At 39.4% G+C, this 19,950-nt stretch overlaps 2 protein-coding genes across 5 annotated transcripts; both read left to right on the top strand.

Moving 5' to 3' along the window:
- The first annotated feature begins 289 nt into the window (after positions 1-289).
- Positions 290-5,438, top strand: LOC103476893 (phosphoglycerate mutase 1). The gene is made up of 4 exons (XM_008429622.3): positions 290-545; positions 1,440-1,714; positions 2,918-3,098; positions 3,897-5,438. The coding sequence occupies exons 1-4, from the start codon at positions 407-409 to the stop codon at positions 4,064-4,066; spliced, it is 765 nt and encodes a 254-aa protein (XP_008427844.1). The 5' UTR covers positions 290-406; the 3' UTR covers positions 4,067-5,438.
- A 509-nt stretch (positions 5,439-5,947) lies between these two features.
- Positions 5,948-19,169, top strand: slf2 (SMC5/6 complex localization factor 2). Of its 4 annotated transcripts, XM_081616695.1 has the most exons (22): positions 5,948-6,276; positions 6,443-6,495; positions 6,860-6,952; positions 8,662-9,275; positions 9,369-9,425; positions 10,004-10,049; positions 11,028-12,832; positions 12,948-13,030; positions 13,129-13,239; positions 13,328-13,495; positions 14,474-14,576; positions 14,652-14,739; positions 14,832-14,973; positions 15,087-15,174; positions 15,703-15,879; positions 15,992-16,086; positions 16,327-16,414; positions 16,502-16,606; positions 16,685-16,762; positions 16,899-16,985; positions 18,082-18,150; positions 18,257-19,169. In XM_081616695.1, exons 4-22 carry the CDS (start codon positions 8,664-8,666, stop codon positions 18,650-18,652), a joined length of 4,398 nt encoding a protein of 1,465 aa, XP_081472821.1. In that variant the 5' UTR covers positions 5,948-6,276; positions 6,443-6,495; positions 6,860-6,952; positions 8,662-8,663; the 3' UTR covers positions 18,653-19,169. The 4 variants fall into 4 exon arrangements, with proteins under 4 accessions (XP_081472821.1, XP_081472820.1, XP_081472822.1 ...); XM_081616694.1 differs by having other exon boundaries at positions 5,948-6,495; XM_081616696.1 differs by lacking the exon at positions 6,860-6,952 and having other exon boundaries at positions 5,948-6,495.
- Positions 19,170-19,950: the final 781 nt, after the last annotated feature.

Below are 19,950 nucleotides of genomic sequence, written 5' to 3'. Positions count from 1 at the left end.
TATTTTATAAACTTTTTCAATATTTTATCAGCACGATTTAGATATAGTTTATTTGACTATTTTTCACTGCCAGCATTATTATTTTTAACTTGATTAAATGATTGGATATATAGGTAGACAGACTACAGCAATTTAGAATCAATGTACATCATGAAGGTCATATCTGATGACGCCCTCCACTATTATTGGCTGAGAAATAACATTGAAGGATTCTGATTGGATGTAAAAACCAGGAAGTGAGACAGTAACCAATCCCCAGAATAAATACGTTTGAAAGCAAAGATTTGACCTGTCTGCTTCTTGGAGCTGCAAGCTCTCAGCTCACCATCACCAGCATCAGCTGTTTGAATCTACTTGATAGTTTATATTTATTTTAACAATCGAAGGTTGCAGAGCGGTATTGAACATGGCGGCCTACAAATTAGTGCTGATTCGCCACGGAGAGAGCAACTGGAACCAGGAGAATCGTTTCTGCGGCTGGTTCGATGCAGATTTGAGCGAAACCGGGGAGAAGGAGGCGAAGAGAGGAGGACAGGCTCTTAAAGGTGTGGGGGGGTACTGGCGTTTTATAATTGTCTGCGGCAATCCGGCGTGATGTTATTCCAGACATACAACAGTGAGTTGCATCGTTGCAGCTGCATGCATCAGGTCGCAAACCGACACTGAACGGGATTGAGAGAAAGTGCTTTGACGTGGTGCGAGTGCAATAACATTACACAGGACCATAGCATGGTTAACATGTTTCTTCTTTTCCAGAACAAGGAGATGACACAAGGTTACAGTTAAATAGTCAGATATTAGGCAGTTTCAGCAAATGATTTTTCGTCGTTTTTTCTAGCAATAAGACAGAAATGTTATAAACGAAATCAAGGATCCTATTGCGTAAATTAAAAATACATTTTAAGACAAATCATTTTATGACTCTTCAGTGATAAGAAAGATCATATTCGCAGCCCTAATTTACTGTAATGTCTTCATATTAATATTTTTGGCGTTTTTCCTTAACAATTGTGCATGAAACGTGTTTCAGGTAACATTCATAGCATTCAGTTGTGCAAATATATTTATTACACCCTTTCCCAATAAATGTCATCTCCAGGCACTACAAATTAGATTCATTGATCAAAGGACTTTTATAAGAAAAAGCAATAGAATTGGCAGAGAAAACCATAAACAGTTAACTAGGAAAATCTTGAATAGTTCATTATATACAATGTAGAATCCAATTGAGTTTGAATTTAATTCACATGCATCTAATTAATTCCAACTCCTATCCAAATCATTTATTAAGATTTATAGATGCAGTTACTTTTAGTCAAAGTTAGTCCTACTTGTGGAATACAATAAATTTCACACTGATGATCTATTTCCAACTTATGCTAATAAAATAAGTTTATGTTTAACAAAATTGTCTTTGTGTCTCTATCTGCATTTCACAGATGCTGGTTTTGAGTTTGATCTCTGCTACACCTCGGTATTGAAGCGGGCCATCAGGACCTTATGGCTCGTCTTGGACGGCATTGATCAAATGTGGGTGCCAGTCCATCGGACCTGGCGGCTCAATGAGCGCCATTATGGAGGCCTAACTGGACTCAACAAAGCTGAGACAGCTGCTAAGCACGGAGAGGCCCAAGTGAAAATCTGGAGGCGCTCATTTGACATCCCTCCTCCCCCCATGGACCCAGACCATGACTACTACACTATCATCAGCAAGGTTTGATATGATTATCTCCAGTGTAAATGCACAGACAATCAGTGCTTGCACATTAGAACAAAATGGAGGCATGCCTTGTATATTTTTTCAGCCAGGTTTGAACGATAACTCAAAAGCCTGCAATATTTAAAGGACAATATTGGGTTTAAGGAATTGCACGTACAATATGGAACGAAACATGATAACCGCTGGGATTCAATTCCCTTTTGTTTGCTTGCAGCACCCTAATGTTATTGCCTAAGAGCATGTCTAGTGAGAGTTAATATGTGACTGGCACGACAGAGTACTTCTGGGTTTAAGTTCAAAGTTCAGTCAAGGTGGAAGCCACATGGTCATATCTTGACATGGTTAGGCAGATAAAAAGGTGAGGGAACTTAAATCATCGTTACTGGTGCAGCGACTGGTTCAAGGAACATCCTAAATGGGGTAAATAAAATAAATTACAGTGCAATTGCACTGCATGTTCAGGCTTTAGACAAAACCTTCCAAACGTATCGATACCCATTTAACTCTTTGGATTTTGTCACAGCTATGAACTTCAATTTATTTCATAGGGATTTTATGTGATACACCAAAAACTAGCACATAATGATCAATTTCCCTTTTCTTGCTGAAGAAAAGCATTCCCACAGCATGTTGCTACCTCCACCATGCAACACTGCAGGGATGATGTTTTTGGGGTGATGTGGAGGTTTGCATGCTGGCCAAAAAGTTCAACTTTTGCCTTATTAGACCTGAGCATATCTCTCTTGTGTCCTCTATGCATTTTCTGGTCATCTGCAAGCAGTGTTTCTTTTGGGTTTTTGTTATTAATTATTCTTTCCACTCCCAATAAAGGGTGTACTAAAGTGTACAATTAATAATTGTTCTGTCAAATGATGCTCCTGTACCTTTGGCTCCTCTGTTGCCTCTATTATTGATGATCTCCTTGTCCAATCTGTCAGTTTTAATTGATGGCCTTGTCTTGGTTTACTTTTATGCTATACCTGCCATTTTGAACAACTGATTAAACAAAACATTTCCACAAATTTATTGAATTTACAAACCTGCTTCAGACAGCTTGGTGCAAGTACATATGTAAGTCACTGGTTTGTGCACCATTTGGAAATCCATTTATGTCCAAATGTTAGTAAAAGAGTTCAAAATATCTTTTGTTTCTTCTTTTCTGTCCAACCTTACATTCTGGTGTGGTTTTCTGTGCAGGATCGTCGCTATGCAGACCTAACCGAGGACCAGCTGCCATCCTGCGAGAGCCTGAAGGACACCATTGCACGTGCACTGCCTTTCTGGAATGAGGAGATTGCCCCTCAGATCAAACAGGGGAAACGGGTGCTAATTGCTGCCCATGGAAATAGTTTGAGGGGGATTGTCAAGCACTTGGAGGGTAGGTGCCGATTATCACTGCTGTAGTGATACAATAATCTCACAATACGATACACGATATTCTGTTCACGATACTATATATATTGCGATATTCAGAAAATGATACAATTCAATACAATACACTTTTGCGATTTTCTGAAAGATTTTAGAGGGACAGATTGATTTTGGTGACATTTTGTGACTGTTATAGAGTTGGATTGAATTAATTTAACTGAAAACTGATTAAAAGCACCAACTACACAATATCTGGCTCTGGTTAGACATGGACACAGACTTAAAGTCAACAGCTGGACAAAATGAATCAAAGAAGTGGTGAGAAAACACGTTTCTTTCAATTGAAACAGTACAAACTGTAGCTTACATGTATTTGTAAAGTAAATAAAGTGCACCAAGTACCCTGCTCTGAATAGTTTGATACCTTTTTAACCTTGACACTTAACATCTGAAGGAATCACTCTAAGCCTGATGATCTAATCACTCTCCCGGTGAAGCAAGCAGTGAGTGAGCAAGGTGACGGTTGGATGTTACGATACTTGCGGATGAATATCGTTTTTTTTCTAGGAAAGAAAATATCAATATACTGTATATCGCATAATCGATATTATTACACAGCCCTAGTCCCGATGCACTTTACAATTCACTCTAAAAATATATTCTTCATCACTTAGTGTCAATTTGTTTTCTTTGAACACACGTTCAAAGAAAACAAGCAAGATTGGCATGCAAAAAGTTTCCTATAAATCAGTGGAATAACTTATCCAATAATGAGAATTGGCTTTCTGTGTGTAACAATCCATAGGAATGTCAGATGAAGCCATCATGGAGCTGAACCTGCCAACTGGCATCCCGATCCTCTATGAGCTCGACAAGAACCTGAAGCCAGTGAAGCCCATGCAGTTTCTGGGAGACGAGGAGACTGTACGCAAAGCCATGGAGGCTGTCGCTGCTCAAGGAAAAGCCAAGAAGTAACAAGAGAGAAATGAATAAATAAATAACAAGCATAATAGTCTTATTTAGTGTGAAGATATACTGTAAGTCATCCCTGAAAGCTGACCTCAGATTAGTGTGTTTCCCAAATGCTAATATGTTTCAGGTTCTACGGTATGAACAAAATGTTGTAGATTGTTCTTCTGGCTTCATGCAGGGCAAGTCACTGATGTGGATGGATATATTTCAGAGAAATCGAAACCACAGCTCTCGAGAGATTGAAAAAATTATAACCTTAAGTAATATTTATTAGGAAATGTCAAAGGTTGTAGCAAAACATAATGACTTAAACGAAACTTTAATGTTTCCATAAGCCAGAAGCTCATAAGATTTTAGTTTCGTTTTTGATGCTCAACATGTATAGTATGTTTGCAACAAATAAGAACGTGCATACATACTCCATCCATCCATTTTCTTTCACCCTTGTCCCTCAGTGGGGTCGGGAGGGTTGCTGGTGCCCATCTCCAGCTAACGTTCCGGGCGAGAGGCGGGGTCACCCTGGACAGGTCACCAGTCTGTCGCAGGGCAACACAGAGACACACAGGACACACAACCACTCACACCTAGGGGCAATTTGGAAAGGCCAATTAACCTAACAGTCATGTTTTTGGACTGTGGGAGGAAACCGGAGTACCCGGAGAAAACCCACGCATGCACAGGGAGAACATGCAAACTCCATGCAGAAAGACCCCAGGCCAGGAATTGAACCCAGAACCTTCGTGCTGCAAGGCAACAGCTCTACCAACTGCGCCACTGTGCATGTTTATTCTGTGTTTTTAAGTGGTCTGTTTTCTGCACCAGGGATAAGGACCAATCTTCCCCTGTCCTTGTTTAATGTGCGTGGGACAAGGTGATTGCATGTGGCGTTTTGAATATGTGCTTTCATTTGCCCAGTTTTCAATGTTTACTTCAGGAAAACTATTCATTGGAAGGAGTTGTCTAATTTTTCAATCTCTTGAGAGTGGGATGGGATATTTAGAGCAGGTAATTGTTTTTCTTTCACTGCATGTCTTTAGGCTGCGTATCATCTTTGTGAATGTTATGTGTTTTTGTCTGTAACCCAGCAACGTTTTTCTCTCTTTGAATATTGACTAATATCTCTTTGTAAGTATTACACTGTATAAAAAAAGTATCATTCCCTTATTTTGCAAACAGTTCACCAATTTTACAGTGCTAAGAACAGACAAAGGGTCTCAAACTAAACTGTTTTTGTGCGGTTTCACCTTATTTGGTTTGCTATTGGTTTAATGTGCCTCCCATCATGTCCTACAGTATTGTTGCTTGTTTTAATTTATGCAGTGTCTTGTGTGTTACTTAAAAGAACCATTAACTAATAAATCAAAAAGTGTGTGTATGTCTGTGTTGTCTTCCTGCCTCTTTATGGAAAGTACTTCTTGGAGAAGGTGAGTTTAAATGAAAACATCACCACAGGGATTATGATTGGGTGATGTGGACGTTTGCTTATTGGCCAAAAAGTTTAACTTTTATCTCATCTGACCAGAGCATGTGTCCCCTGTGTCCTTTATATGGCTTACTGTGTGGCAATCTGCAAACAGTGCTCTATGTGGCTTTCTGTCATCAGTTGCTTTCTTCTTTCCACTCTCCCATAAAGACTAGATTTGACCCACCAGTCAGTTTATTTAATTGAAATCTGTTCTACTTTAATCCTCAAAGAAAGTGAAATTCTGGGGTAACAAAACAAGTTTGTTTTTTAAAGAATCAAACATGGATTGCTGCTTGCAGACACAATTTCCACTAGCGATCTGCATTACAGTCAATTGGAAAGTTGTAGTTATTTTATTATTATTCAAAAAGAATGGGCAATGTAGCGACCTACAGTTGAACACTTTGATGTGTGTGAATATTCCTCTTTTTCATTTCTTGCGCAGTAATTTGATCACTTCGATGATAAAATAGTACATTAACAAATATTTGAAAAATGTTTTTACCATGGTTCAGGGAAAAAAGGTTGCGTTAACGCGGAAGTCCCTCGGAAGTGAAATGCTTGACTTGGACTTCAACTTCCAGAATGCAGTTCGTGTAACAACGACACAGTAGAAAGCGGGACGAAAACTTGTTATGGAGCAGTTGTAGGACAGGAAATCCTCGGTCTTGTCATTTCGGTTATAGGTTGTCATGAATCCTAAGACTCTTACAATGGAGAATACTTCTGAAAATCAAGGAACTACGCGGTAAAAAAAAAATCCCGTTAACATTGTTGTCATCACATGGTTAAATTTGTAGGCGCGTTAACCGCCGCCTAGCTTAAAATCACTTCCTGGAACGGCGGCTTGCTAGTATTTACTATTATTCGGCTACTGTAAAACGTGTATATCTTTTTCTGTGTACGTATTCAAGACTCTTGCTGGTAGTACACATGCAGGAAGTGGTCGTAGGTCAGTAGAATGATGGTAAGTAAAACAATAACAAGCATGTTTCTACAAAGTTCTGTGCACCTTCTTTGTTGTTTGCTAGGAGCTAGCTTTGTGCTCGTTTGTCATTAAAACGTGACCATGCTGCGATAACATTTACAAGTTCGCTTAATGTCATTATTGTCAAATCGTTGAAGAAATGTGTTAACGCTTAAGCTCCTTAAATAAGTTCCTCGTGTTTTCATTTACGTAGCAAACTCGGATTGGTAGTCTTTCTCAGTTCAGAGCAGGAGTTTTTCTGTCTGGTGGAGCGTGAGCTCGGTTTGATATAAACATATGACGCTGTGGCGTCATTTACCTTTTTTGAAAACAGCCTGTTTGAGTTGCATTTCTGTCGTCTTAGTGAACAGACACCCATTCGTGAGCGATCTACGCAGAGTTCTCCTCGTTTGACTTTTTAGAGTACTTGAGGATTATTTCTCAAGGCAGCACAGAGGTGAGTCAACAGGACACCCACCACATTGCAAAGCTTTACAGCAAAATACCATTCCTCTTTTTCATTTCTTGCGCAGTAATTTGATCACTTCGATGATAAAATAGTACATTAACAAAATGGCATTTCTGTTTTTACGATTCCAAGACAACGTGTGCATTTTACAAAAGTTTAAAGAATCAGTTTTTCGTTAAAGCTTTTTTTAATGTTTTGTTTAACACCGCTTAATATTGACTAAACAGAGCTGTGAATTTCTTACATGGCAGTTACTGGGTCATTGTTTTGGTCCAGTCTGCTCTCCTAGCTAATCTTACTGTATTACGTATGTACATACAAAGTCAATACTTTACTGATCCCAGAGGGAAATAACATTTTATTTTATTGCCCTTTTTGAATATGTATTTATAAAAAAGAAATTCATTCAACTATGCTGGCCAGTTTTACTCAATTTGAAAGGAGTTGCCACCCATTTCTAACCACTTGCCTACCCTGGGTGATGTAAACCTTATTCACGCATAACGTTATGATCAGCACAGGCACCTGACTTGCATTCAGTAATGCAGTCCCATATGCAAGTAATTGATACGGTGTTTTGACACCTTTTCATAAAAACCTGCATTAACTTCTTAAGTAGTTTTTATTTATTAAATTTTATTTCACTGGGGCAGCACATTCTCACTGTTGCCCTGTACATAAGCATGCTAGCCTTCAGTTAATTTGCAAAAAAGGTCCAAATAAAATGGCTGAACTCTGAAAATATCACACAGTTGCAAAGCAATGTATTAAAGCCAATTAGCAAATCAATTGGAGATCCTCCGGCTCTGACCAAGTAATTTATCCAATTTGAAAATAAAAGTAATCTCACATTAAATCCTACCTGTTGAGGACTAAACCTGAATCACCTCCAAACCAGATACAATGAAGCTGCTTCTGGGAAAAATAAATAAATAAAAAACTGCTGAAAAAAATTGTGTATTCAAAATGACTTGCTGAAAACAAAATGCTGAAGGTGACTGACAACAATACAAATATTCAAAAGATTTTAGTTCAATTTAGCAAAACCTAGGGCAGTGTTCAGTCTTTAATTCGTCTCAGAGGTGTCTACTCATTTTCACAACACTAAGTACTGATACAAAAAAAGTTGGGAGTGTAAAATAAAAACTCTTTACTGATACTCCCTCTAACTTCTCAAGGCCACAGGTCCCAGTTCCTCTGCCTCCTTGCTTGCAGAATGAAACGTTCCCAGGCTTTTTTTTTTTTTTTTAAACACATCAGCTTCTATGATCTCCAGCCTGTTGGAGATCTACAGGCAGGAGTAGATCACCAAAGTGGTCTGATTGCCGTCTGCTGACCTTATAACCTGGCTTTGCTTCTGCCACATGTACTGTGGATGGCATCAGTGGAATTGCTGGCTAAGGATGTGGAATTGGTTGTGCCAAGTAAATTACCATTTTCAGCAAATTCAGTACTTTTTTTATAGTAGTTCATCAGATCAAATCTTAAAGGCATACTAAACAATGAAAAAAAGATGATTTGGATTCGTCTACCACTACTAGTAAAACTCCACAAACAAAATACAACTTAAGGTTTGGTGAATACTGCCCTGTTGTAGGCAATTTTCAATAAGTCCACAGGCGCTTGTGTGTTTGTTTCTCAGAAATGCGACAACAGTTGATCTCGTTGAACGAAAATATCTTTTTCTTTGTTTGCAGTGATGGATCCTGCTCTCCAGCAACACTCGCTTTCACATTTCGCGTCTTTTCCCCAAGAGACTCCAATCAAACCATCTCAAGTCCCAAACTTGCTTTCTCATCCGGCACCCAGGAGAGTTTTGCCTCTCCAGAGTCCGGAGGAATGCAACATGAACAAGTTGAGCCCAAACTGGCATCCAGCAGAAATGAAATACCCGGCAGCTCTCATTTCAAGTAGTTCCACGAACATCGTTTCCCCTGTGAACTCTTTGTTAAAAGACAGACTTGGTCCTCTGAAACCATTTCCTCTATCTCATGGCCATGTTCTGAGCAGCCCGGTTAATGGTGCCACTTCAGCAAGGGAAAATCTGGGTCCTCAGCACATGATACGGTTGGACTCAGGATATTTCACCTCACCTCTAGTTGTTTCAGCCAGCCAAACTAAGACTCACATCTCAGCTGAGAGAACCTTTATTCCCACTATATTTAATTCTCCATCCCCTCAGTTTGGGAAGAATATAAGCAGCCCCCTCCCTTCCTGCCTCTCCAGACGGGATCAAGGAACTGAATCCAAGATCCCGTTTTCTAACTCTGGAAAAAACAAGGATGTGTCACAAAGGGAAGACCCACGTAAGGTAATTCTTTCTCTCTTTTAACATGGCGTTTCTGTGGCATTAAAGCAGAAATTAATGCAACGTGTTTATGACTCTTCACACTTATTCTGCCAGGCTCTGCTCAGCAAACTAAGAGATTTCCTACACAATGTTCATCTGTACAAATCTTGTGTGAGTGTTCGCTCTGAGGCAGTCAGAAAGTTTCCACGCATCCTCGTACAGACTCAAAGGGATTTCTTCCTGGTGTCGAGCAAACGACAGAAAAGAAAAAAATCTTTATTACAAGTACATACATAAAAACAATAAACAAATGTTTTAGATATAACCATTGCTAGTTGTAAATCCAGGTTTAACAATTGACGCAGTATGACATTGATCTTGGGAATCAGGTGGTGATCTTTGGAAACTCATCATTTATCCCTGTAACGATCGTCGTATTAGATTTATAGCGTTCAAAGTTAAGCATTAGACTGACAAGAACAGTTATTAACATTAACTCTCCAAATCTGTATAAATAAACAAATGAATTCATTAATCAAATCAGAATAGTACCATGCTGGATCATATGGAACTACTCTAAATTATTTTGCCATTAGTCATTATGATGACATAATGTAATAATAACTCAGTGATTTTGTTGATTAGCCCATTAGCTGACATGTATTTTAATAGATAACTATTAACTTTTTTCTTCTGGGTTTTTTTTGTTTGTTGTTTTTTTTGTTTTTGTTTTTGCTTTACTGTTTTAGAGCCACCAACATGAGCAGACGTGTTCAAGAGAGAGCATTATTCCAGGTAATATTTTCACTAACAATTGTGGGTTTTACTTTAATAATATTTTGGGGGGGAAAATCCTCCCAGGCCAAACTTGAAAATTGGAAGTTATGCTGCTAACACTTATAAGTTTCTGTCAACAACTCAGGCGGAAGTGAGAGCGCTGTGCAACGCAAATAATAACCCAGTCTGAACACGGTGCATTAAGTAATAAAGCATAACTTAACGAAGCTTCAAGGCAGATGAATCTTCCTCGAGGAATTTAATAATCGAGGTACTCGAATCACTCTACGGATTGTTTCAGCCCTAAAGACAAACATTTGTGTAGATATGTAGGACAGGTTGTTTTACAACATAGCGACTCCACACGTTAAGTGGTTCATCAGGCTTATTTCAGTTTGAATTGAAAGCGCTCGCAGACTGCAGCTGTCTTTTAAATCTGCGCTTCCCCGGTTCGCTCCTCCTCACCGGGCTTTATGCTACGCACAGTGGTAGAAGACTAGGAGCCCTACTGCAGGTAACTGGGATAAGATCACACGGTGATGGCGGGAGACAGCGCTGCTCCATTTATTTCTATGGAGTTTGCACTGTGAGGCGACAGACGTTCACACTCATCCCGACGAGCAAACAGCGTAATTCGTTCATGCGAAATTTCGAGCGCATATACGCAGACGTGCACACGTGGGATAGCGACGCTACACAAGAAAGTTGACAATTTTTCAACTTTTGTCGTTTTTGCCATCTGTCCGTGTATTTGGTTCGACCCGAGTTTAAGAAACTTTAGCTGTGTGTTTAGCCGTTACCAAGGAAACGAGAGGAGGAGTAACTGGAGGCACTTTTTGAGTTGAGCTATTTGTCATCCAGTCTCTTTGGTAGAAAGAGAAACAAAACAAAAACAAACAAGCAATACTGTTTGCCCTCGTTTTATTATTGTATTATTAAGATGCCCCCTATAAGCATTACTGAATTTAATTGAAAGGAAACTTTTTCTGTTTATAGTGATGGATCTGAATAGCACGTCCCAAAAGAGACGCAGGGAGGGGGAGCCTTGCTTTAAGAACACCAAGAAACCTTGTCACAAAGGAATAAACCATGGAACAGCAGAGACAAACGGACTTACTCCTGGCACCTCACCAAGATCTTCACTGGACCATCAGCCATTACCAAAAAGCTCCTCTGTCTTTGAGTCGTCGCATGAAACAACAAACAGACTTCTGACGTCTGAGCCGGCATGCTCAGCGTTGTCATCCGCACCAAAACCCTCGCGGTTAGACTTACTTTGTCCAAAGAAAATGCAATCTACAGGGGCAAAGAAAGGCTTTATTACCACTGAGAATAATATAGTGAAGTTAAGATTAACTTCAACTCTGAGTGAAGGGAGTCCAAAGAATCAAAATGAGGAAAACCAAAAAAAGAACAAATCAAGTTCTTCTAAAGTTCATCATAAGGAGTGCAGCAAACCTCCACATGTTGGTTTGGTTTGTAGTAACTCCAACTCTGGCTGTAGTGTACCAGTTAACACAGAAAGCAAAAAATTAGAGGGCATTTCTCCAAAACCAGCATCTAAGCCTAGTTTAAGTTCTTTGAGTTGTAGCACACCAGAACGCAGTAAAGCTAGTCGTGTACGAAAACCAACAGTTGTCCTTGATGACATAGATCAGCTCTTCACCCCCGACCCCAACGTTTATGTTGTCAGGCCTGCATGTAAGGCTCCAAAGTGTAGGATGGAAGAGCAAACGATAAAGTCACCCACTTCAAAGAAAGGTTCCAGCTGCAGTCCAACAGTTACGCCCATATCTCCTCCTGCCACACAACCTCTACATGCAGCCGCCTCACCAGCCTCTAACATGACTGTCTTTTTGCCAACTGTGACTTTGGAGCGACTAAAACTGGAAGAATCTCAACGTTGTCCTAAAGATGGAGGCATCAGACATGGTCCTGTCAAAGAATCTCAACTTTGTCCTAAAGATGGAGGCATCAGACACAGTCCTGTCAAAGAATCTCAACTTTGTCCTAAAGATGGAGGCATCAGACACGGTCCTGTCAAAGAATCTCAACTTTGTCCTAAAGATGGAGGCATCAGACACGGTCCTGTCAAAGAATCTCAACTTTGTCCTAAAGATGGAGGCATCAGACACGGTCCTGTCAAAGAGTCTCAACTTTGTCCTAAAGATGGAGGCATCAGACACGGTCCTGTCAAAGAATCTCAACTTTGTCCTAAAGATGGAGGCATCAGACACGGTCCTGTCAAAGAATCTCAACTTTGTCCTAAAGATGGAGGCATCAGACACGGTCCTGTCAAAGAATCTCAACTTTGTCCTAAAGATGGAGGCATCAGACACGGTCCTGTCAAAGAATCTCAACTTTGTCCTAAAGATGGAGGCATCAGACACGGTCCTGTCAATTCTTCAAGAAGTCAATCTAAGGATGAGAGTTTTAAACCTCAGCACAACTTCTCGTTGAAACCTAAAACCAGTGAGGGTTTGCGTTGCTCGGAGACGGACACAGCAGCCTCTGTGCAAGAGACTTTCCCTCCATGCATAAAGCCCCCACCAGTAGAGGAGGAGGACAGTGATGGGAGTAAAGGGGGGAAAGAAGAAGACTCTATTGACGTTGAACTAGATCTTGGCCTGAGCATTTCATATGATATAGATCCAAGCCAGAGCTCCGACAGCAGCGAGGAGGAGCCGCTAATCTCCTTCCAGGAGATGATGGAGTGCGTTGCGAAGCCTCCAGACACGCCGCAGAAAGAAGCCATCTCGGAGCCGAGCATGCCAGGATGTCGTAGCTCTCAGTCAAAAACGGTAAGCTCCTCCTAATTTGTGTGGTTTGCACATAAAGCTGAACATGCAGCATGATCAAATTTGTTTAAAAGTTGGTTTTGATGGGGGTGGGTTTGTCTCGTTTTACTTCACATAGCGCCTGCCGTCATCCGCCACAAAGCCAGGAGTCTACAAGAACAACCTGGACCAGATGCTGAAGGAGATAAACAGCACCAAGAAGTACATAATCCAGAATAAAAACAACTACTTATTGGTTTTTGTCTCATGTCTCTGAACCATATTCAATTTATTTTCTCTTTTGTTTAAATGTTTACCAGAGCAAAGGAGATTGAAGCACAACTTCTGTCTGCCTGCAACGAAGACCTCCTGAGGTTAGCGGAGTATGAGGCGGCAGAGGAGAACCAAGAGGAGATTGCCAATGAACACCAGTAAGCGAAACAGAAGCATATTGGCAGTAACACTCTGGGCTTGCTGATTTTAATGTAAACTAAAACTGATTTATAATTTGTTCTCCAGGGAGTTTCTGCAGCACTTCTCATTGATGTCTGCTGCAATCAGAGAAATCCCACCAGGGGAGATAGTTTTTAACCTGGAAAGGTTCGGCCAGATCTTTCACCAGGATTCACTGCAGCTCAGGCAGTGCAACGTCAGTCCTCAAGGGGCCTCTCAGAAGACACTTATTTGGTAAAGGCGTACTTGTGTTGTGTTTGTTTATATACGTGGAGTCACTTTACAACTCCTAGTGCTTTGTAATAGAAGCTGTGTTTAAATGTGTGCCCTAAAACACCAGTGTAGGCAATTTAACTGTTTTACTAGAGTATTCTGCTTGCTCTTTATTAAACATAGTTGCTGTTGTTTTTCTCTGACTTTTGTCCCGTAATCACAGTGCTTACGAATTGGTTACTGGCTTGGGGAAAAAAACAAGTTTTGTCCTTTAGTGTAAGAAAATAAGTATATATGGAACTCAAATTTGCTTTTGTAAAAAGATAAATCCAAAGTACCGTGCAAAAATATTAAGACATATTAAACATGTACTATTTTCTGATGTTACAACGCATAGTAGTAGGGAAGGGAAGAGAAAAAAATTAACATTTATTGGAGATAAAAATAGAATCAAAAAGCGTGGCTTGCATTTCCTCTCTGCTCAGTATACGTTTGTACCCTGTCTGTAAGCCGTGAAGAGACGTGGAGAAACTAGACCCTCTCCATCAAATCTCGCAGAGCTTGAGCAGTTTTCTATATGATGGGCAAAAGTTTGTCTTTACATGTGCAGAGCCAGGAGAAACACTCGCAAAAAGACTTGTAGCTGTAATTGCAACGAAAGATGTCACAGCGAAGTGAGCTGTCTGAATATAGATTATTTTTCTAAAAAAAAGAAAAATTAAAACATCGATGAAGTGGATTGTAGTGACTACAGATCAGATCACCAAAATGCTCTAACCTGGGAATCATTTAACTTTCCTATATTTTCAGAAAGTCAATTTAGAGGGACCACAGGAAGTTCCTCAGCATGCATAATTTCCTTGTTTATGCTTGAACCTTATGCAACTTCCTGTACTGGAGCTTGTATTCAACAATGTAACCTCTATTGGTCGTTGACAAACTAATGGTGTTGAACCAATGTAATGCTTCATCTTGTTCATGTCTCCTGTCTCATTGCAGGTCCAGTCCTGCTCAGTTGAGACTGCACTTGATTGTTGGTCTGTTTGAGGAAGCTTACTGTAACTCACCTTGTCCAGCTCAGGTTACCCGCTTTCTTTTCAAGGTACGTCCAACACACTCTACAGTAGCTGCATCATAGAAACTTAGAAACTGTTTTTAAGCCTTTACCTGTTCATAGATGATGTCGGTCCATAGTGAAAGGATCATATCCAATAAGATCCTACAAGCCCTTTGTGACATCGCCTGTTCTGCTGCTTATCAGATAGGTTAGCATCTCCCCTCATTGGCTTCTAATTTTTTTTTTCACAGAAGGAAAAGTACTGATGTTTTTTTGTTTTTGTTTTTCTGTCTGTATTAGTGAACAATGACAACCAGAAGTTTGAAGTTTGGGTTCCCAGTTTGGCCGATGTGACACTGGTCTTTATGAACATGGGTGCTGCATTTGTGACACTCTTCCCCTTTGAGAGTCTGCAGCCATCATTCACAGAGGGAGATTTGCTGTGAGTGACTGCTCTGTAAATCAGTCACGTTGCAGCTTTGCATTTAGTAATAAGACATGAAATAACAAAGTCACTTTATTTGAAATGACAAGGATTTTTTTTTCTTTGTTTAGAGAGGACGTCTATATCAAAAGTGAGTCTCCTTCTAACAACAATGAAGAGATCAGTTTCCCTGAACACAACTGCACAAACATCTTAAAGGTGAGCAATTAGGAAGTTTTTATTTGTTACACTTGCGATTGACCTTTATTCAGAAAAAGGTTTTTCTTCAATATCTTATAAGTGTTATTAACAAAATAAAAGTCTTGTTTACCCTGCTTTAATCGAACTCTGACTTGTTTGCCTGGAAAGTCCAGTTCATTTTTTTGGAGGTGTGAATGTGGGGGTCTTAGTACGGACCCCCACCACAGGCGAGGGGGTGAAGAAGTTTTTCAAAGGGTTTTGTTTGTTTGACGCGGTTCAGTGTGAAAACGAACCGCACCAACTGAAAATGATAAAAATGTTGCCCTTTTGGCCCCACAATTGAACCAAATCTACTGAACTATCAGGTGTGAAAACACGCTCAGAGTTGCATTTTTTTTTTTTGTTTGTTTGTTTGGGGTTTTTTTATGCAACTGATTTTACTGTAATGAGACCTCATGTATTGGAGTGAAAATGAGAAAACCTTGTCTAACCAGTTTCGCTATTCCTTCTGGTTTGGCTTTTTTTTTTTGTTGACATTTTTCCCAGTACCTGTCTTACTGCATGGGCCTTTGCCCTCGCGCCTACAGCAGCGACGAGCTGCTGTTGCTTCTAACTGTGGTGGGAAGAATCAGCCTCGACACACGGCGAATCCTCCAGTCCAACGTAGCAGTGAGCTGTCTGCTGTATACGATAATCAACAACATCAGGGACTGGTCTTCTGTGGTCAGTTAAAAAAAAAAAAAATCACTTCCCACTCTGCAAAAATGACTTTCGTGTTTCTTTACACTTTAAGCTGCGGTTAAATTGCTGACGTCACATTATTTCTCCGCTGCAGCTGCCGAGAGTCTGTAAAGCCCTGACTGATTTAACAGATGATCATCACAACATGTGCCTGCTGGTTCAACTCCTGCCTGACAGTAAATGTGGAATGTAAATATATTTGGTTTTTTTAACGCATTTATTTTAAAGCTAGTTTTCTTGCGTCAGATTAAAGGTGTAAAGATGTAAAAGAATCAAAATGCGCAAGTGAGATTACAAAAACCTAGTGGTTTCAAATCCCATCATGCAAAACATTACATAAATATCAGACATTTTAGAAGTAAGGATTTAGTTTTGTTATCTTTTTCTCAGTTAAAATCTCATTGTTTCCTTCTTGGTTTCTCTGAGTAGAGAACTCCGCCGCCATCTAAGCATGTGCTTCATCTCTAAGTTGTTGGATGGACATTGCACCTATGTCCCTGTGGAGACAGAACTTTCGGTAAGCTCTCTTAAAGCATTGGAGGCATCCGTTCTACAGCAGCTTGAATTCAGTCGTGCTAAACAATGTCGTTTGCATGGTGGGCAGCTTGCCGAGTTGAGGCCGTATCTTCCTCAAATGCAACCCTCCGCCCTTCTCCGAAGTATCCAGCAGAAAGACAAAGAGGAGGAGATGGCAACTCAAGACCAACAGGTGAGGACGGATTTAAGGAGTGGCATCAAGAAAGAGGATATCGATTTGATTTTTACACAGGTTTCTTATGCATTCCAGGCCTACTACCTGTGTTATAGCCTTCTGACTCTGACAAATGAGGCGTCCAATTTACAGGTCTTCAAATCTCAGCAGAAGGTAACTTTTTTTTTTCGTTTTTCTAAATACAGTGTTGGAATTCAGTTTAGTTTAAAAAAATGACAATGTAATTTTCTATACTAGAAATCCAACTAAAAGAGATTTGTTTTTCTTTTTTTTTGTTGTTGTTCTTTAGGCGCAGCTGCTTGTTTTGTCATCAGAACTTGAAACACATGTTAAATGTGACATCAGAGAGAGCGAAAAATGTCTTTACCGCAGCAAGGTGGGCACGACCTCTAAATATAAATCGGAAAAATGTATCTGGGTCCGTTGCAAATAGATGTGCATTACAGCATTTTCTTAACTAAAATGTTTAGGCAGATGTTTAAACCTGGCTTCCTGAAAACATTTCAGCTTAAATTTTAGTGCATTTATTTATTTATTTATTTATTTTCCATAATCACTACAATTTTGTTTTTTCAAGTGGTAATTGGCTTTGCAAAACATTGAGGTGAATAAGAACAATTAAGTGTCAGATTTCACGTTTTATTACTAAAAGGTTGTATTTATCGACTTCACTTCTTTTAGAAGACAAACTGCAACAAAATCACAAAACTCCCCAAGTTCCTCTGTTTTAGGACATTATTTTTGTACCGCCTTGCAATTTGGGGAACTACTTTATATTTCTGATGTGGTGATGCAACACACCAGTGACACAACATGGGCTCTACTGTCTGTGTTTAATAACCTGCCATGAAACCTAATAATTATCTGTTCACCTCTGTTTGCGAAGGCTGTTACCATGGCACCATAAATATCAAAGTATTGACATAAAAATTTAAGTCCATTTCTCCCATCCCTAGCTCCAGGTCAGTTTTCTAACTTGCATCCCAATTTCTCTAAAGTATAGATTCTTGTCTCAAAATGACGTCCTGTGACTCCAATCAAATCAAAATAAGAAAGCGTGACCTCCTGCTGGTAGATGTTATTCATCACGTTCCTGTAACAGGATTTCTTTTTACAGTAGCCTGTGGCTTTAACATGAATGTATCATCACATCTAAGTGAAAATGAAAACTCCCCATGGGAGGCGCAAATGTGCACATTGTCAGCACCAAACATCCAGCAAGTAGCCTTCATCATTTTGTACTGAAACAGTCTGGCAAATAAAAAAAACTAAGGTACAAAATGACCAAAATCTCTCCCAGAGAAGGATATAAAGATGTTCCTTTTTATCATGAAATAATTAATGCAGATATTTTTTTTTACCAACTGGAACTTTCTACTGTGGACTGTATCGTCTGTAGCAACAACAGAAAAAGCTTTTTGACTAACGGCAACAAACTACATCTGTGCATTATGTCTGTATTCCTCTGCTAGGTGAAGGATCTGGTAGCCAGGATCTACACAAAGTGGCAGATGCTCCTCCAGAAAACTAGACCTCTCAATGTATAGTACACATAATTACTTCCCTCACTGCCGTTTCTTTGAATGTATTAAAACATTGGCAGCGATTTGAACCATCTTTTGCAATGTCTTATAATTTTTGTTGCAGGGCAAGCTGTACGATTATTGGCAGCCTGCGGAAACCTTCGGGAACACTGAAGAAGACAACGAAGAAGCAATTTTCATTGAAGACAATGAAGAAACCATAATAATTAATGAGAATGACACTTTAATTGCCGACGATAAAGAAGAAGAAACCGAAAAAACTGAGGTTAAAGAAGACATGGAAGTAGTTGAACATCCGGGAGACGAGAAAGACGATAGAAAGGCGAGAGAAACGACAGCGACAGAGGAGCAAGTGACTGGTGACGTAAACCAAGCAATGCCTGTGAGGCAGCCTCCAGCAGTGGATGAGAAAATTGATCCCAGTCCTAAAGAATGTACAGACACAGAGACTCAGACTGCTGGAAGGGAAAAAACGCCACTCCCTGATGCTGTCATGTGAATCTCTGTCGTGCATATCTTTTTTTTTTTTTTTTTTTTCTGGTTTTTGAACCCTTTTGGCTTTAAGTAAAAATTATTTGCACTTTTACTTACTGATTAGTCTTTTTGAGTACGTAACTCTCAGGTTAACCGTATGCAATAGTAGGTTTTTATAAAACTTTACATAATAAGAAAAAAACATGTTGAAAATACAAAGTTTACAGAGGTCAAAAGCGTTGTAAATGTTTTTGCTTTGTGCTGCACACATGTTAAAAGTCATTTAGTTTGTTTAATAAGTTGCTGAAAAACATTTGACAATTTTTCCGCGTTTTTTTTGTGTAGTCGTTTACAGGTAAAAATTTTGTTAACTTTAGTTTTTTTTATTATTTTTTTTATTAATGACATTGGCCAGTAATGCAGCTTTTGTCGTGTTATTTAAAAAAATTACCTACTTTGTTGATTTCACTGTGGCATAGTTTTAACTTAAAATATTTTTAGGTCTTTTTTGAAGTACATAAAATAAACTATTTTTAAGTTTCCATGATGTCTTTGTATTTTATATGGTATTCTATTTAGGGCCCGGTGATTAAAATTTTAGTTGAAATTTCTGACTTCAATGTTGAAATGACTTTGAAGATTAACCGAGATGTAAAAGTCATTTCATACATTTGGTTATACATAGCATTTTTCACAAGAAAAATATCTCATTCAGGCTCATGTTTGAAACCTGAATGAAACGAACTTCGCCTTAACAGTTGATCAAAGGTGATTCAGTTAAAGTGGAAGTTGTACAGTGTGATGTATTTCAATTGTTTATTGATTTGAATGCTTATGGCTTAACAGCTAGCAAAAAGCACCAGTTCAGTTAGTCTAAAATGTGAATAGTATGTAAAACAAAATGTCAATAATTCAGAAATCATGGGGAAAACCTTTACCGTTGTCCAGCAGGTACTTATTGATACCCTCCACAACCAGGACAAGCAAGTGAAGGTCATTGCTCAGTGTTTCATCCAACCATTATTGGAAAGTGCAGTTTAAGAAAAAGCTATGGTAGACAAAAATAGAGCGGCAACCGGGATAAACCCAGCCTTGAGGATTGTGAAGCAAAACCCATTCAAGTGTTTGTGGGAGCCACCCCTGAACAATAGAAAATGTCAGAAACACATTTCCTGGATTATGAACAAGTGAGACTAATGTGAAGTGGCCCGAAATAATCTTTCAGATGGAAGTTAGTAGTGCATTTTATCTAGACGAGGAAAAAAGGAAGGGCGAAGATAAACAGAATCTAAACTTCAACAGTGAAATTTCCACAGTAGTGAT

This window comes from Poecilia reticulata, chromosome 15, assembly GCF_904066995.2.
Source record: "Poecilia reticulata chromosome 15, P_reticulata-male-v2, whole genome shotgun sequence".
Classification (NCBI taxonomy): Eukaryota; Metazoa; Chordata; class Actinopteri; order Cyprinodontiformes; family Poeciliidae; genus Poecilia; species Poecilia reticulata.
This window is presented reverse-complemented; position numbering and strand designations above follow the sequence as displayed.

What these genes read in the sequence shown, in the direction of transcription:
- LOC103476893 (XM_008429622.3), top strand. Translation starts at nt 407, where the DNA reads ATGGCGGCCTACAAATTAGTGCTGATTCGCCACGGAGAGAGCAACTGG. An exon ending in ACTACACTATCATCAGCAAG is followed by an intron (nt 1,715 to 2,917) that starts GTTTGATATGAT and finishes TTTTCTGTGCAG; the next exon opens with GATCGTCGCTATGCAGACCT. An exon ending in GATTGTCAAGCACTTGGAGG is followed by an intron (nt 3,099 to 3,896) that starts GTAGGTGCCGAT and finishes AACAATCCATAG; the next exon opens with GAATGTCAGATGAAGCCATC.
- slf2 (XM_081616695.1), top strand. Translation starts at nt 8,664, where the DNA reads ATGGATCCTGCTCTCCAGCAACACTCGCTTTCACATTTCGCGTCTTTT. An exon ending in AAAGGGAAGACCCACGTAAG is followed by an intron (nt 9,276 to 9,368) that starts GTAATTCTTTCT and finishes TTATTCTGCCAG; the next exon opens with GCTCTGCTCAGCAAACTAAG. An exon ending in AATGTCTTTACCGCAGCAAG is followed by an intron (nt 16,986 to 18,081) that starts GTGGGCACGACC and finishes TTCCTCTGCTAG; the next exon opens with GTGAAGGATCTGGTAGCCAG.